This window comes from Aethalodelphis obliquidens, unplaced genomic scaffold (genome assembly GCF_003676395.1).
Source record: "Aethalodelphis obliquidens isolate GAN/ISIS:26980383/991018 unplaced genomic scaffold, ASM367639v1 scaffold63, whole genome shotgun sequence".
In the NCBI taxonomy this organism is placed as follows: Eukaryota; Metazoa; Chordata; class Mammalia; order Artiodactyla; family Delphinidae; genus Aethalodelphis; species Aethalodelphis obliquidens.
In genome coordinates this window covers 5,933,526-5,950,470 of record NW_020838007.1, presented here as the reverse complement: position 1 = coordinate 5,950,470, position 16,945 = coordinate 5,933,526, and the positions used below count along the sequence as shown (strand labels likewise).

Genomic DNA, 16,945 nt, shown 5'->3' with positions numbered 1-16,945 from the left:
TGACCAAGCCTACGCCCGGCCAGTGCCCAAAGCCAGGACTCCTAGTTTCTGCAGCTGCACTGCCCTTGGGGTCTCCGCCCCTTCCCTCTGTGCTCTGCCATTCGGTGTGCACCCCACACCATCCAGTCCTATCAGGTAGTTAAAGGCTGATGTGCACAAACAAGGCCCCCGGGCTTTGGGGGTCATTCTGAAATTTTCAGAGTGTACCTGGATTGATGTGGGTGGGAATCCCAGTTTCAAAGTCACTTAGCCTCCTAAGCCTGGTTTTCATCGTAAGATAGAAACATAGTTGTGATGCTGAATAAATGAGATGGTACATGTAACACACACCTGGCCTGAGGACTTATCCACCTGCCTCATTTAATTGTCCACCATCCTTCTCAGCCTGCTTCCCAGGTCCCCTCACTTTCCAGCCCAGAGCCCTCAGCTCCTTTGCTGACAAAGCAGTGGTACTTCGCTACAATCCTGCTCGGTTGCATCCAACTGTCCTCCAAGGGCAGCCCTGTCGACCCCAGTCTGATTCAAAGGTCAGCTGATGCGTCCATGACCCACCGGCTCCTGTGCCAGCCCAGCCCAGGCCTGAAGCCCCCCTGAGCCCCTGCTCTGCACCAGGGAGCCTGCCCCCCTGCCCAGCCCTGTGTGACCTTCCTGCCCCAGAATCACCACCAGGAGCCGCAGGCTGCTCGCGGGCCCTGGGGTTCCCATCACTGCCTGGATGTCTGCACTGCTGGTTTCCACCGGCCTTGTGGATGGCAGGGAGCCACCCTCAGAATATAGTAATATTTTTAATATATCTAGAGTATTTTATAACTTTCCCTCTCATTAATTGGTATGGAGCATGAGCTCTTTGTTTACGGTTCTTTACTGTCCATGTTCAACATTGTCCTGTTTCTCGGGAGGTTTTTATTCTTTTTTTGCGGTACGCGGGTCTCTCACTGTTGTGGCCTCTCCCGTTGCGGAGCACAGGCTCTGGACGCGCAGGCTCAGCAGCCACGGTTCACGGGCCCAGCTGCTCCGCGGCATGTGGGATCTTCCCGGACCAAGCCACGAACCTGTGTCCCCTGAATCGGCAGGCGGACTCTCAACCACTGCGCTACCAGGGAAGCACTCTCAGGAGTTTTTGTTCAATAAATAGAGTAGATCCCTCCACTCTGGACACTGATGTCTGTCTGCATCTGCAGGAAGCTCAGGGGCTCCCTCTGGACTTGACCTTTTGATACCTGGGCTCAGCTTTCTAGCCCACTGGGCCCACCGCCTCCAGGCCCCCTTCCTCCCTCCCTCCCTCCCTCCCTTCCTTCCTTCCTTCCTTCCTTCCTTCCTTCCTTCCTTCCTTCCTTCCTTCCTTCCTTCCTCCCTCCCTCCCTCCCTCCCTCCCTCCCTTATGGCTGTGGATACCTCGTCACACATCAGGCCAAGCCCACCTCCTCTCAGACAACCAAACACTTCTTCCTCTGCCTTCTTCCTAGAAGGTAGGCTTTCAGTCTAAAAGATTGCTCCTAGTTGTGTTTTTAATGTCTTCTTCTACTACTCATAAGGTCTGAACCCACAATTCTTGTAAAAATTTCGCATGTTGTCTCAAGATGGCTCCCATGTGTCCCTTCCCCACTCAGGTGGCACTAAGTCGCCCCTACGGGATGTTTCACCCAGAGGACCTGCCCCCCTCATTCCTCCCGCCAAAGTCACATCCACTCTGCACTCCACCACTGCAGGAAGAAGTACAGTCTCTTCCTGACGTTGACTACTGTAGACATACATCACTGGCTGACAGTGGTCTGCAAATGGTTTCCCTTGTGAATCCCCAAAAGAAGTTTGAAAAAATTATGTACCCCCTTTGAACATCTTAAGTTGCTATCTAAAATTTTCATCATAGGTTTATATACATTTATTTGTTAATAGGAGATAGGCGATATTTAATTATTTTCTAATATAAAATGAGGATTGATATAATGAGAATAAATATTTTATGATGTGCACTAAATAGAGTTTAACCACCTTACAGATTAAAGCACACCGAATCTGAAAGAAAACACATGAAACTTTCATCCATGGTTTGCATCCAGGAAAACCTGGCTGTCCCACAGAACAGCCCAGTTCCAGTTAAAAGAATAAGTGTTACCAGCCTCTACCACTTTGGATGTCCTGAAGTCAGAGCATCTCAGGATGAACCAAAACACCCCATTTTTTAACACCAGATTTTTCCCTTTATATAAGTATGTTTCACAAGGGAAGGCAGGAAGCACTGTGAGTTTCCAGGGTCAGTATTTCAGTCCATCCCTTGGTTTCACACCTGCAGGTCTCTTCACCGGGGCAGTGCCCCATAGTAATATTTAAGATGAGTGAGGGCTTTGTCAAGTTTGAGAGAGACCACTGTTCCTGGAACTCCTCAGGGAGATCAGTTTGGGCAGAGTCCATAAAGCCGCTAAGTGTCTAGAAATTACTGCTTTGGAAACTACCCATGTCCCCCTTGAAAAATCTCCTTGTGTCTGCAGAGGTGTGCACATCTCAGTTGAAGTTCAGGAGTCCCAGGACGCCGACCTTACTGCACTTTATATGCGAGTGTGGTGTGTTCTTGCCTTATACAGCCACAGCCTCTTGAAAGCAGGGGCTATATTTCTGTTACCACTTTTGCATCCCTCACCATCCCTCCCAGGGTGCCTGGCACAGAGCAGGCTAAGTGCTCACCCGTGGATGTGGGTCGCACACTCAGATTCCCACCAGGGGCCAGGAAGGGGATAAGAATGAATGAAGCAAGCTCGGAGGGGTCCGGGCAGGGGGTCGTCGCAGGGATCCCAGGGAGGTGGCACCTGCGACAGCAAAAGCCGAGACTGGAGACCCGGTCCAGGCACAGGCTGTGCGGGGCCACATTTGCCTCATTAAGGAATCTGGGTTTTACTCAGTGGAAACCCCTTGGAATCTTTTTAAGCAGGAAAGTAACGTTTTGCAGAGGCAAGCTGTGGCTGAGATGGGGAGAACAGGCTGGGGGAGCCCCAGGGTGAGGCTACGCTGGTCATTCAGGGCGCACGTGGCTTGGCGGGGTGGGCAGTGAAAACGGAGGGAGTAAACCAGGATGGGCTGGGTTCTGGAAATGCTCGGATGGAGAGGGGGTTGAGGCCGCGGAGAAGGGGCCTTGGGAGAGGACGTGCCCACGAACTTGGCCTTTATTCTATCGCAGTGGGACCATGGGAGGCTTAAAAGAGGGAAATTGATCTCATATAAAAAGGCATTTAAAAAGGTGGTTTTTGGTGGTTGACATGGCTTTCCTTCCCTTCCACTCTCGCCAGGATCGTGATGACTTGTACACACACACCTGTCAGGTAGGGCCATTCCCAGTTCCTTAGATGCTTGCCTGGGGGCATTGTGACCCGTGGGGTTAGACCTCACCCCGTGGACAACTTTGCTGACCTCTCTCTGCCTCAGTCTCCTTTCAGTAAAATGGGGGAAGAGTAGCACCTATCAGATAAGGTTGTGATTTTTAAATTAATGACATAATACATGTAAAACACTCAAAAGAGACCTGGGAAATAGTAACAGCTCAAAAGAAGTTAGGAATTATCCTGTTTACAGTGGAATACCAATTTGTATCTGTACCCTTTCTTCTCTTCCAAAAACTCTCATACACCACCATGAGCTCCAAAGGACCTTGACTTCCTGTGGCTCTAACACAGAAAACATACTATATAGAAATGAGAATGTGAAAAGAAAGGAGGGGTAGGAGTCATCTATCAAGGTTTGAAATTATGATTTTTTTTTTTTTTTTTTTTTTTTTGCGGTACGCGGGCCTCTCACTGTTGTGGCCTCTCCTGTTGCGGCCTCTCCTGTTGCGGAGCACAGGCTCCGGACGCGCAGGCTCAGCGGCCATGGCTCACGGGCCCAGCCGCTCCGCGGCATGTGGGATCTTCCCGGACCAGGGCACGAACCTGTATCCCCTGCATCGGCAGGCGGACTCTCAACCACTGTGCCACCAGGGAAGCCCTGAAATTATGATTTTTAATATCTCCCACTGCCCATGAACTAGAGAACTGGTCTTCCACAATAGAGCCATCCTTGAATGTCTTTCACTTACCCTTTTCACTGCTTTTCATTGTTTTCATTCTGCTCTAGTTCTCTCTGCCCTTTGTTGTTGCTGCTTCTCCAGGGCTGGGTGGTGTAAGAACACCCGTCCGATATACAAACTACCAAACGTAAGGTAGATAGCTAGTGGGAAGCAGCCGCATAGCACAGGGATATCAGCTCGGTGCTTTGTGACCGCCTGGAGGGGTGGGATAGGGAGGGTGGGAGGGAGGGAGACGCAAGAGGGAAGAGATATGGGAACATATGTATATGTATAACTGATTCACTTTGTTATAAAGCAGAAACTAACACACCATTGTAAAGCAATTATACCCCAATAAAGATGTTAAAAAAAAAAAAAAGAACACCCGTCCACACATCTCTGCTCAGCAGAGAGAGGTCTGTGCGTGCTGACGATCACCAGGGAAGTGGGATGTGGTCCTGGCCTGATGCTATTGAAATTTCAGGACCTTACCTTTTAAACGCTTCGGTCCCCCAGGGACAGCTGCTGAGAATAACCTTCCCGCCTAGTGTGCCAACATCCGTAAATGCATGGCCACAGTGAACATGGGGCTCGCACGCAGCCAGCAACTGCAGAAGTCAGATACTTTCCGGGGCTGTCATTGCAGCCATTCATGCCAGAGGGAGCGGGGTTCACAGCATCCTTTGCCTGCTGTTTCCTTGTCTTAGGAGTTTATCTGTTTGTCCACCCTGAGAGCAATCTCCAGTGACCTCTCCGTGGATTATTCTCCCCATGCTGAGGGTGTTTTCCAGCTTTGGGGAGACAGACATCAAAGGCTAGGAATACATCCCTAGCCCCTCCAGGCGGTCCTCCTCAGGTGGTCCTCCCCCAGTTTCAGCCCAGCGACAGTATGGGACTGAGAGTAAGCGCCCTGTGTACCAGGCACACATCTGGAGACTCTCGGTGTTGGCTCACAATGGCCACGGTCATCCGACGCCACCAGGAGCTGCTAAAACCACATGGTGTCAGTGAGGTCACCCCGCCCCAGCCGCGAGTGTGCTTTTTGATTTTGTTTGGGGACGTGTATCTCTGAAGCATAAGGTATTCGGGTCTCAGGAAATAATTTGAAATATGTTGAAGAGAAAAGGAAAACAGGATTGACAAATTTTGCATTTGTCGATGAAATGCAAATTCAAGAAATCCTTACCTTTGGGTTCCTGCCTTCTTCCGTGTTTCCCCCTCAAAAAAAAAAAAACAAGATTTCAGTGAACATTCATGAAAATATCTTGAATCGTCAGCCAAGATAAGACTCTCTGGTGCCCACCCTGAGCAGCTCCATCATTGAATTGCCCCAGGTGTGGGACCAGGTGTGGGAGGAGCTGAGTGGTGTGCAGGAGGGGCCCACGCTCACATCCAGCAGCACATGGTGCCGCCCAGGAAGGAGGCAAGGGACAAGGGACAAGGAAGATCAGGGCCGAACTGCACAGGGAGTGTCGGGGAAGGAGGCTGGGGGACCTTTTCCAGCACCAATTTTTTTCTTTCTCAGATCAACTTAGAATAATCTTTGTGTTCACATTCACTTTCAGATCTTAGCCCCAAACTGTTTTAGTTCTTCTGGATAGCTGTCCTAATTATAGCACTAAAAAGACCCTCACCTAATGCATTCTTCTCTCCTGATCTTTTTTTTTTTTTAGTCCCAGTTAATGGGTAAGAAAATCAAGACTAAATGATGATTTAGTGATCATTGTCATCACCCAAGTGAGCTTCTAATTCTTATAAATGCCCTTTATTTTAAAGATAACCCAAACATGATTAAGTAAACATTAAAAAACCTGTGTCACCTCAACTACCACCTTGCCCCTCAGTAAAATGGCACAGCCATGTTCCCAGATAATACTTTATGAGGGAAGTTCCTTCTGAATCAGAAAGAACTGGGATTTCTTGATTCAGAGAGCTGGTATACGGCTTAGACTGTTCAGTAGATTCAAAACCTACGAATCTCGGGTGTTCCACAGTTCCACCGCCGTAGGAGACCACGTGACAGGTCGGAGGTGCAGCCGAATGCCCCGATGCTGAAGGTCTGTGGTCCTTCCCCAGGAGACCCAGGCCCTGGCCCTGGCCAACAAATGCAGAGTCTCTTGGGTTAGGACATCAGAATTGTTTAGAAGCTCCACAGTGATTGTAATATGCAACCAGCGTTGAGAACCACTGCCTTCGATGGAGAACAGTTAGTGGAAGCCAGGATCGCACTCTGGCTCCGGATCATGGGTTGAGTTAAGATTGGAGGCAAAGCCTCTGGGCAGGGGGCCTCAGAGGAACCACCTGCTTAGTGGTTGGGACCAGCTCCTGCAGCACTGCCCGGCGGCGCTCTGTGGACTGGGTGACCATCACGCTCACCCTGAAGAGGCTCCTGCAAAAGATGGCCCCCTTTCCATGAATCGGGAAGGAGTAAAGGCAATGCGCTTTCAAGCTTCTACAGATAACCTCTGAAATACGTCAAGAAGCGGACTCATATTATCTGTTAACATTACTTAATATTTTTATACTTAATATAATAGTAAATAATGTGGTTTATCCTGATGCATACAGACTTATTCATTCATTCGTTTATTCATTGAACTGCTATGTGCTGGGTATCCCACAGGCACTAAGGAAAAGGCAGTAAACTGCAACAGCCACATTCCCCACCCGCCCCCACCCCCCGGAACTTGAGACAAGTCATCACAACAGGGTCTGAAGCCAAGAAGGGGCAAGTGAGTTGCACCTGGGAACTTGCCCCCAGCCGTGAATGTCTCTGTTGGGCATAGAGGGGAGAGGGGGCTTTCTCCCTGAAGGCACCGCCGTCCGCCATGCTGAGACATCTGATTCATCCACGGTAGCCCTTGTCATCAGAACTGTTTCTAGAAGTTTCAGAGTAGGTGGCACAGACCTGTGCATCTAGTGAAGGAAGCAGAAAGTGTCAGCCCTGTGTTTCAGGGTCACGTTGGGAAGGCTATCTGTTTGCACAAAGATGGACTCAGGGTATTTTTTCCTTGTGAGTGAGTAACAAGCTGTTAAGTACACAGCGGAGGCACCTCTCTCCCCGAAAGCTAGAAGCATAGTGATTGATGGAATCCGCTGTTGACTTGTGCCCCCTGTAACCTTGCCTGAAGTCACTGAAATCTTCAGCCTATGCATCAGGAGAATGGCACGCACATGCCAAGGGACGGGGCCAAATGGCAGGTGCAACTTCATGGTGGGCAGTGTGCAAGGTCCCATAAGGGGACTCGACGCAGAGGCTCAGCGGTTGGAGGGGTTCTCACGGGGAGGGGAAGAGTGTAGCCATGGCAGCAGGAGGAATGATAGATGTTTGCATTCCAGAGAGGAGGGAATGAGGCTTGACAGTGAGGAAGAAGAAGAAAAAGTACACAGGAACCAACTGGTAATTGGTCAAGAGGAAGGGGAGATGCCTGAAGGCGCCCCCGGCAGTGCCCCCATCGCTCAGCCAATGAGTGACCAGTAATAAATATCTTTAAATGCAACTTGTTGTTTTTGTTTTTGTTTTGGCCTTTGTTTTTGCAGTTTCAACTCTTTTATTACCTTGGGCTTTAGAAGATTTGAGTTAAATTCCTTAATGTTCATTTTATAAGGCAAATGAAGGCTACAAGTTCTTCTTCCTAACCTATGGCTTAACCTACTGATTTCTGCAAAATAATTTATGGAGAAAGCTTTCTGTTTTTACTGATCAAATTCTACACTCAATGATAATATATCTCTTTAAAAAAAAAAAAACTTGTCATAGAAAATTTCAAATATGTACAAAAGTCGACAGAATTGTATAATGAATCTTCATGTAACCATCACCTGGCTTAAAAATTGATCAACTTATAGCCCAAATTGCTTTAAAGATACCTCCAACTTATCTCCCTCCATTCCTTATAATATTTTAAGGTAAAGGCACCTTGTTTTGCTCTGACGCTTGGCTGTGTGTAAAATGCCTAAGTGTGCGTTCATTCCACGAATCCTTAAAATAACCCTGAGACGTGTTCCTGAAATCAGTATGTAGATAAAGAGAGATGCAGACACTAAAGGTCTCAGTGACCCAAGTAACTTGCCCCAAATCACACAGCCAGTTCAGAGCCAGAGGCAGATCTCAAATTCTCATGTTTGAGCTCCAGACCCAGTGATCTGCAGTGTCCAGATACAGCAGCACAGCTGTCCCGACCCATCCCTAAACGCTCGTCTGAGTCCCCGTGTAACGTGACTCTCCACGCCTTTGAAGTTGTCTTTCTCTCCTGTCCTCACATGTCTGCTGGTCGTATAAAGATTTATGCTGTTACATGTAGACCCTCAAACATGCATGGGCATGAAGTCGAGTTTGGGTTTTTAAAAAATCTGCATTAAAAGCAAGTTTAAGTTCCAGCTTTCCATACCTATACAGTATCTATAGCATTGGCATTTTGTAACCCATTTTTTCCCTCTTTTTTTCCCAGTCCATAAAAAGAGCTTTTGAATACTAAGATCCCAAAAGCTGGGGCAGCAGATCCCGGTCACGTTCAGTGACAGGAAGTACAACTGCTTGAATCCAACTCCTCTCTTGCTTGAAGGAGTCAGGCGAAAATTTTAAAAAGGATTAATTTGACAGATAGCACAGAATAAGAAAAATATTAGAAACAAGAAAAGGCCATTTTTCCTATAGATGCTCATTTCATTCTATATACCATTTCCCGGGATATCTGCCAGTCGTTAGCAGGAAGAGTAATGGTACCCATTTCTTTTTTTAAATTTCACCCTTGAGTATTATGGAGATAAATAGCTAAATGATGAAGAAATAACTTTCTTTCACGGCAGTCGTTTAAGAAGGGCAAAAGAGCTCAAATGCAGATACAGTGGATGACACGAAAAAATTCAACCATGAGTGAAAAATTCAGTATTTCTAAGGGTGTCGTTTTAGAAAGAATACCCTCTCGCATCAACACTAGAAGGAGAGCTCTGTCCACCTAGAAAAGTAAGGGGACTGCCTGTGGCCATCCATAGATTTCTTTGCAAGCCCCAGAAATTTTCCAGTTGCAAACTCACAAATAAAACAAAAGTCTCTGCTGTGTTTTGCTGCAGGACCAATGCAAGAGACCATCTATGACTTCTGGAGGATGGTGTGGCATGAAAACACAGCGAGCATCATCATGGTGACCAACCTGGTGGAAGTGGGGAGGGTAAGTGGTCCTCTCCGCCTCCTGGTCATTTGTTCCTTGCTTAGCCAGCTCTGGAAGCAGTGTGTGTCCTTCCAAAAATATCAGCTACCACGGCTCCTCCTCTTGCTTGCTTATAAATTATCAGGAAACATAGCCTGAATTGCTTTCATTTGTTGTGATAGCAACAGACAGAAAAGGCACTCAAGATTTAAAAGCAGTTGTCATCCAGCTATATTGAGCGCACAACAACACAAAAACACGGCAGAGCATGCATGCTGGTTGTTGGGTGTCAGAACACAACGGGAGGCCCCAGGAGACAGGACTGCATTCCCCACCTCTGGGAAATCCACTCTGAGAATAGCCAGCAGGCCTGGAGTCAATCCTGGGCTTAGAAATCCAGCATCTCCTCTCGCTTAGATTTTCCTTCCCTCCCTTTCCTGACCTGTAAAGTGGAGACGACACTCCGACCCCCTCCCCCCCCCCACCCCCCCGCCACCCCAAGGTCTTGGGTTACTTCATCTGTATTGACTACGGAGGAGCTATTTTTATTTAACCAGGAATTTCTTAAGTAATTAAGATCTCGGTCGTGGGATGTGACAGGATTCTTTCCAAAGGGAAATTTTAAAACGAGCAGATACACAGGTGCAACTGCTTTGTTGAATAGTGGGCCCAGTTCTGTGGTTCTGCTGGAGGACCCATTACTTCTCAGAGAGGTTGACGTTGTGAGATATACCCTCCGCCTAGAGATTAGCCTTGAATTGAGATATCGGGGCAGAAACCATAAAGGGGTTGTTTCTTAAGATTAGCTGTCGGCCTTGAAAAGAAAGGAAATCCTGCCATTTACAACACAGATGCACCTGGAGGACATCACGCCAGGTGAAATAAGCCAGCCGCAGAAGGACAGAGACTGCGCAGTTCCACTCAAAGGAACGATGGAGGATAGTCGAATCTTAGAAGCAGAAAGTACAAGAGTGGTTGCCAAGGACTGCAGGGAGGGAGAGGTGGGGGGTGATGTTCAGTGGGTATGAGGTTTCAGTTATGCCCGATGAACAAGTTCTAGAGATCTGCTGTACAAAGTGCACTTGTAGTCAACAATAGGCCTCGCGTACTTGATTTGTTAAGAGGGTAGACCTCACGATAAGTGCTCTTAATACACACACACACACGCACACACACACACACACACACACACGGGCATGCACCAAGAACAAAGGCACACAGGAAACCACAGGAGGTGGTGGATATTGTCTATAACCTTGGTTGTAGTGATGGTACCAAGGATATCTGCATGTGTCACAACCCATCAAATTGTGCACATGAGGTCTTTTGTACATCACTTATACTTCTTCAGTACATCTGTTTAAAAAAATGGATTTTCAGACGGTATCAGGAAGCACAAACCGGGAAGAAGAGAAACATTAAGGAGTGGGAGGGGGGCTTCCCTGGTGGCGCAGTGGTTGAGAGTCCGCCTGCCAATGCAGGGGACACGGGTTCGTGCCCCGGTCCGGGAGGATGCTGCATGCCGCAGAGCGCTGGGCCCGTGAGCCATGGCTGCTGAGCCTGCGTGTCCAGAGCCTGTGCGCCGCAATGGGAGGGGCCGCGACAGTGAGAGGCCCGCGTACCGCAAAAAAAAAAAAAAGGTTTTGTGGCAAGACTAATGAAATTGACAAATATCTGGCAATCAGAAGAAAGGAAATCAAAAGTAACAAATATTGGGAATAGGATACATTTTTTTATCATAACAGATGAGTAACAATAAATTTGAATATTTGATAAAGTAGGTAATTTTCTTGACAAATATGATTTTCCAAAACTGACTCGAAAAGAAACAAATTCTGAAGAGACAATCATTATTTAAAAAGTGAATTATAGTTAAAAAGTGACCCATGGGGGCTTCCCTGGTGGCGCAGTGGTTGAGAGTCCGCCTGCCGATGCAGGGGACACAGGTTCGTGCCCCGGTCTGGGAAGATCCCACATGCCGCAGAGCGGCTGGGCCCGTGAGCCATGGCCACTGAGCCTGTGCGTCCGGAGCCTGTGCTCCGCAACGGGAGAGGCCACAACAGTGAGAGGCCCGCATATTGCAAAAAAAAAAAAAAGTGACCCGTGGAAAAGCACTAGTCCCAAACGTATTATAGGTATATTCTGCTAAATAAATAGTCAAGGAATGGGTAATTCAAATCTTATAAAAATTATTCTGAGAAGAGAAAAAGAAAGACTACTGCCCCATTTTATTTTAAGAGGCTAGTATAACCTTGATATCAAAACCAGAAAAGGACATAGCAAAAGGGAAAATTATAGATACCACAAATTAGGAAGAAATGAATACACCAACAGATCAAAAAAGAGAGCCCAGATGTTGATGTAGGCATTTGTGGGAAAATGTGTAATTAGTGGGAAAAGCATGAGCTTTTCCATCAATTGAACTGGGACATTTGATTATCCATGTGGACTAAAACAAAAAGCCCATAAATGAATACTAAATAAAGACCAAAAGTTTTAAACACTTTAAAACTTTTAGAAGGAAATATGGGGGAAAATATTTATGGCCTTTGTTTTAAGAGTGTTTCAAATACACCGAAAGCTCAACACGTTAAGAAAATGATGGGGAACATTGACTATTAAAATGTAAAATTTTCTGTAGAATAAAGGTTATTAGTAAAGTGACAAGACAAGTGGGGAGAAGCTATGGGCCCCTTATGTAAAGTAGAAAAGCTTACAAAGCACTAGTTTACATACTAACAGTGTAAAAACCATTTCCGTCTCTCAATTCCCTGTCTCCTGGGAGACATCGAGAGCAGGGGAGCTGGCTGAAAGTGGGGCTGGGGGGGAGTCACTGAGCTCCCCACCACCAACCCCTCACGTGGGCGGTGGAGGTGTCATAGCACCTGCTTCACAGGGATCTTGTAAAGATTAAATGAGTTTCTACGCGTCAGGTGGTTAGAGAAGTTCCCACCCCATTCTGAGGACTACGTAAACATAAATATTCATGTAACCCTTACATTTTCTCCAGCAAAGCTAAGACCTACAGTGGTATCTATAAATTACCTTTTTTCACCCCAAATCAGTATTTTGCTATGAAAGCAGGAATGACCACTGGAGAAAAAAAAAAAAAATTCAACTGCACCAGAAAGCAAGCTCCTTTCAGGGAGGAGACAACCTTACAAATTTTTGGTCTCTCTCTCCTGGCACTCAGGAAATGCCCAACAAAGTGAATGAATGCGAATTCTTCCCCCTTAGTGTTAGAGAGTAGCTAGCATCTGCTAGGTTAACTGTGAGACAGCTAAGCTAAATATTTTATCTGTTTCTTCCCCTGCAATGTATGATTCATCCTGAATCTTCACTCGTCTCACAAATACTTGTTGACTGCCCCTAGTATGATAAGGAGCAAGAGAGATGTGGAGACGGCTTTGCACAGCTTTGCTTTCCCAATAACTGTATTCCTTGAAAGTTATTTACCAGGATTTACATCTTTGCATCGGAGCTCACTTAAAATAATCCCAAGATAAATTATTTTGAAAAGTAGATAATTATTAAAAATAACAACTCCTACTGGATTTTTTTAAAATAAAGGCACACATGTATTTTTTGCTTATTTGAAATTCCAAAGCGTGCTCTCTCAGGACTCAGTGACTGTGTTACCAACCCGGGTTCTTGGCCTCCTTAATCAATAGAAATTGATAAGAGGCCAGACAAGAAATTCAGGCCAGGCTTTATTGGGGCCTGTGTTGCAGGAGGGGGAAGCGAAAACAAGCAACAGGTTCCCATGCTTATTCCCGAGGCAGGGCAAGCTGGTTCCTTGTATGGGGTGAGGGTAGGGGTGTGTCCAGGGGTCGGGCCGGAGGCGTGGCTTAGGGGATTTGCCCACTCCTTTGGTGGTGGTGTGTGCAGGGGGCATGTGCCCTGTTTTTGCTCCTGGCTCTTCAGAAGTGGCAGTTGAGTGTTTGGGGTCTTTTTGTATCTTTTGTCCAGAATTTGCCCCAACTGTACATGCACGCAGTTATTTTTAGTCCCTTATAGTTTTTTTGTATTTTGTTGCTTGAAGAGACGTGTGTCCAGGTGCAAGCACTGCAACAAAGGGTCCCAGGTCCCAGCCTGTCTCAACTAGAGGCGAGCTGTTTTCATATGATAAACGCTCTTCCTTTAAGGAAGAATCAGGACAGCATGGTCTTTGGCTAACAGGTCAAAGGGAGATTGCGCTATAAAACTACTATAGTAAAAAAGCTTCAAACACCAAAGCCTGTTGGACATGGCACCTTTTGCTGGAATGCAAGTTTCATTCCGAGTTACCTGCCTTGGAATAATAGCAAATAAAAAGGCCAGGCAGTGGTGGTCTCTGTTCCTTCCATCAGGCACTTGGACCCATCGCATACAGGGTGGCCACTGTTGATATTTTTGATGGAAACTATTCTTTCTGACAAATAACCGTGGACACTTCAGCTAACAGTGTGCAGCAGAAGAGGGGAGTCAGGGTTCAAGTTCAGCCATAAATGGAAGCCCACAGGCTCACAGAAATCCAGTAATTTTAGGTCTGGTAAGCCTACTAAAACAAAAAATCCTTGCAAATCCTTACCCGGTTTGTGGGGATGTGGCAAGCTCTGGAGAGTCCTCCCCTGTTACCATCAGCCTCTTGGACCAACCTGTCTTCAATTAGTAATGCACTTAATGGCATCTGTCCTTGAAATGTCTGGTGTGATTTGGGGATGTTGACAAAAGGTCACATGCCCTTCGGGAAAAAGTCGAATCTTATTCCAGGCTGTTTCCCATTGTTCATCCTGCACATTTGTTGAGAGATGACGTTTCCATTTTCCATGGTTGGAAACAGCAGCAACAAACCACTGAAGAAATGAAAATGACATGGTTTTAAGGGGAGCAACTAGCTACTTACCACGTTGAGCACAAGCACGCAGTGTGTCCTTCATGAATCAGGCATGAGCCCGGGAACGCTGTTTGTTTACACAGACTTGATTCATTAAGTCAGAGCCGGGCAGCTTTCCCCAGATTTCTGCCCTGCAGCGCTCCGCATTAGGCCTCTGTAATTGCTGGTGTTAGAGCTGCTGGGAGGCCTTCCCTGTTGCAGCACCTGTGCAGAAGACTCAGACGCCGCACTTCCCTCCAGCGGGATCCCCGGTACATCTGCCAGGACCTGTCATTATCTAAGACTTCCTGGTCACCCCCGTGCGTCCCTCTCAGCCTGTGTGTTGTGGGAAGGGACCCTTGTCAGTTTCCCTGGCACCTGATGACTGCTGCACACCTGGCATGTAAATTGCGCCGGATGTGCTGTGATTGTTTTCCCTCTTTAATGAACCCGCCCGAGGGACGCTGAGCTCTTTATCCATCGCCTCTTTCCCAGGCACTCCCATTGACACGGTTTCCACGGAGCCTCAGGACTCCGTTGTGTTCTACTAATTCATCTGCCAAAAGTCTTAGAACCAAATCTGGGGGCCTCCCAAAGGAGATTTTTTTCCACTGGTAATTTAAGCTAATGATTTCTAAACATATTTAGTCAGTTTTATGAAGGCCTCATTAGAATGTGACTGTTTATTAAAAAGCCAAATGAGGTCTCAGAGTCATGTAGGAAAATTATCGTTGAGCTACTCTGAATAGTTCTGATAACAGGTGATGAAGGCTTTTGGAGCTAAGAGAAGTAGAGACCAGAGACGTTAAGCCCCATAAGTGTAAGGGATGCGAGGGGGGCACCTAAACAGATGCTTTAAAGGTTGTCATTTACCCAGAGGGGTTGACCTATAATTCCTTTCACAACGTTTATCACTAAAAGGATAACAAAAGAAAAAAGTTAAAAATGAACACTGTTCGTCAGAATTAGCTGTCAAATTCACATGCAAGGAAGGTATATTAAGATTTCAAAGAACAAAGAACAAAGAACATTTGCTTTTCTACAAAAGCCACCAGATCCAGGATCAATGGAAGAAGCAAGAGAGAAGCAAGATTTTCCCCTTTATAACATGGGGAAATACTGTTTAATAGTAAAAATAACATAGGTAATGCCTAACAGGACAAAATAATAATATTTTTTACAAAATTTCTTAAGTTGTTCCAATTTGTACATGAAAGGGAAGAGACAAATTCTTTTTGAAGACATTGCTGAAATTTTTCTGTCTTGAACTCTCACGATTGCCTTTCATCGATCTTTTTTTAATGAATTAAATATTTAAGATTGACATTTTGTGACCTGGGTAATTATAGCCTTAACTTTTGATGAATTTATACTCATTCAATAAGTATTCCTCTCCATTTTGATCTACCATCAACCATTTCAGCGCTCATATTAATGTAGCCGATTCAAGCCTTGCCTCTCTCCATAACTTTAATACAAAACTAGGAACAAAGAGGAAGTCTGCACTGTGGCCTGTGACGATTCCCACCCAGGCCACGCCACATTTCACGTCACCTCCTCCAGCACATCACCCAAGAAATGAGGCCCTAACTGGTCCTGAGCCATCAGCAGCAGGAGAGGGGCCCCCTGCCAGCCCCTCCCTCCACGAAGCCAGATTTCCAGTACAGAAGACTCCGTAGCTGCCCTGTGAACCTTTGAGGTTTTCTCGGCCCAACGATCTCAGGTCCCCTCTGTAAAAAGTTAGAAAATCAACCCAAGAGCCTGATTTGTCTTGTTCACAAACTAACCCAAAAGTGGGCTTTCTGATCCCTTTTCAGCACAGTGTATGCAACATTTAATGATACACTTACTGTATCCAAGGCACTGAGAAATACAAAGGTATTTATAATTCACTTGTCCTGGAAGAACATAAACTATGGTATTAGGGAACATTCAAACCATCAGCTATAATACACGTAAGTCAGAATGATGGTGACCCTAGTGAAGGGACTGAGTCTGCCTAAGGGAATCTCAGAGGACTGCATGGAGGAGGTAGTGAGGAGCTGGACTTAAATGGGAGAAGAGATTTTAAATGGCAGGAATGAGACAGAAACCACTTGAGGGAAAACAGAGAAAGGGGAGTAAATGAAAGATCGGGAAGGAGCGAGTGGTCTGACGCAGGTGGCTGGAGCCCTGATGGGGAGGTACTGTGAACCCGGAGGCAGGAGGCTGGTTGAGGTCTTGTCCGTAGGGATCTGAAATGCCTTTCTAGGAGGGCAAAGGAGGAGCAGGGAGTGGGGGGTGTGCTTGTGTGGTGTACGGAAGGCATGAAGCTGGTGCATCCTATGTCCTAATTAATGTTGTTGAGAGACAGTTCTAGTGGCCGCTAGAGAAAGGTTTAGAAGGGTTACAGAAGGGCATGGAGACAGGGTAGGCCAGAGCAAGACTCGGTGAGGGACGTGGTGGGCTCGGGCTGTGGCAGGGGTGATACCCACCCGGGTCCTTGGGCTCTGTAATCAATCGAAATTGATAAGAGGCCAGACGAGGGATCCAAGCAAGGCTTTACTGGGGGTCGTGCTGCTGCACAAGGGAGAGAAAACAAGAAACAGGTGCCCTTGCTCGCTCCCTGAGGCGGGGCGAGCTGGTCTCTTAAATGGGGTGAGGGTGGGGGCGGATTGGTGGGTGGAGCCAGAGGAGTGGCTTAGGTGGTCTGCCCGCCCCCTGGGTGGTGCCGGGTGCTGGGATCAGCCCTGCTTTTGCTCCCTGGCACCTCAGAAGTGACAGTTGGTTTGTAGCCTTCTTGTATCTCATTGTTCATAATTTGCCCCAACTGCACATGTGCAGTTATTTTTAGTCCCTTACAGTTTCTTCGTATTTTGTTGCTGGAGGAGACATTCGTTCAGGTGCAAGCACTCCAGTAAAGGGTCC

At 46.8% G+C, this 16,945-nt stretch overlaps 1 protein-coding gene across 2 annotated transcripts in view; it reads left to right on the top strand.

The window, feature by feature from the left end:
* PTPRM (protein tyrosine phosphatase receptor type M) overlaps positions 1-16,945 on the top strand; it is a 759,173-nt gene that overhangs the window by 690,012 nt on the left and 52,216 nt on the right. For both annotated transcript variants that reach the window (XM_027088510.1, XM_027088508.1), the window contains exon 21: positions 9,107-9,204. In XM_027088510.1, coding sequence (XP_026944311.1) covers positions 9,107-9,204 — 98 coding nt within the window. The remainder of the gene's footprint in view (positions 1-9,106; positions 9,205-16,945) is intronic.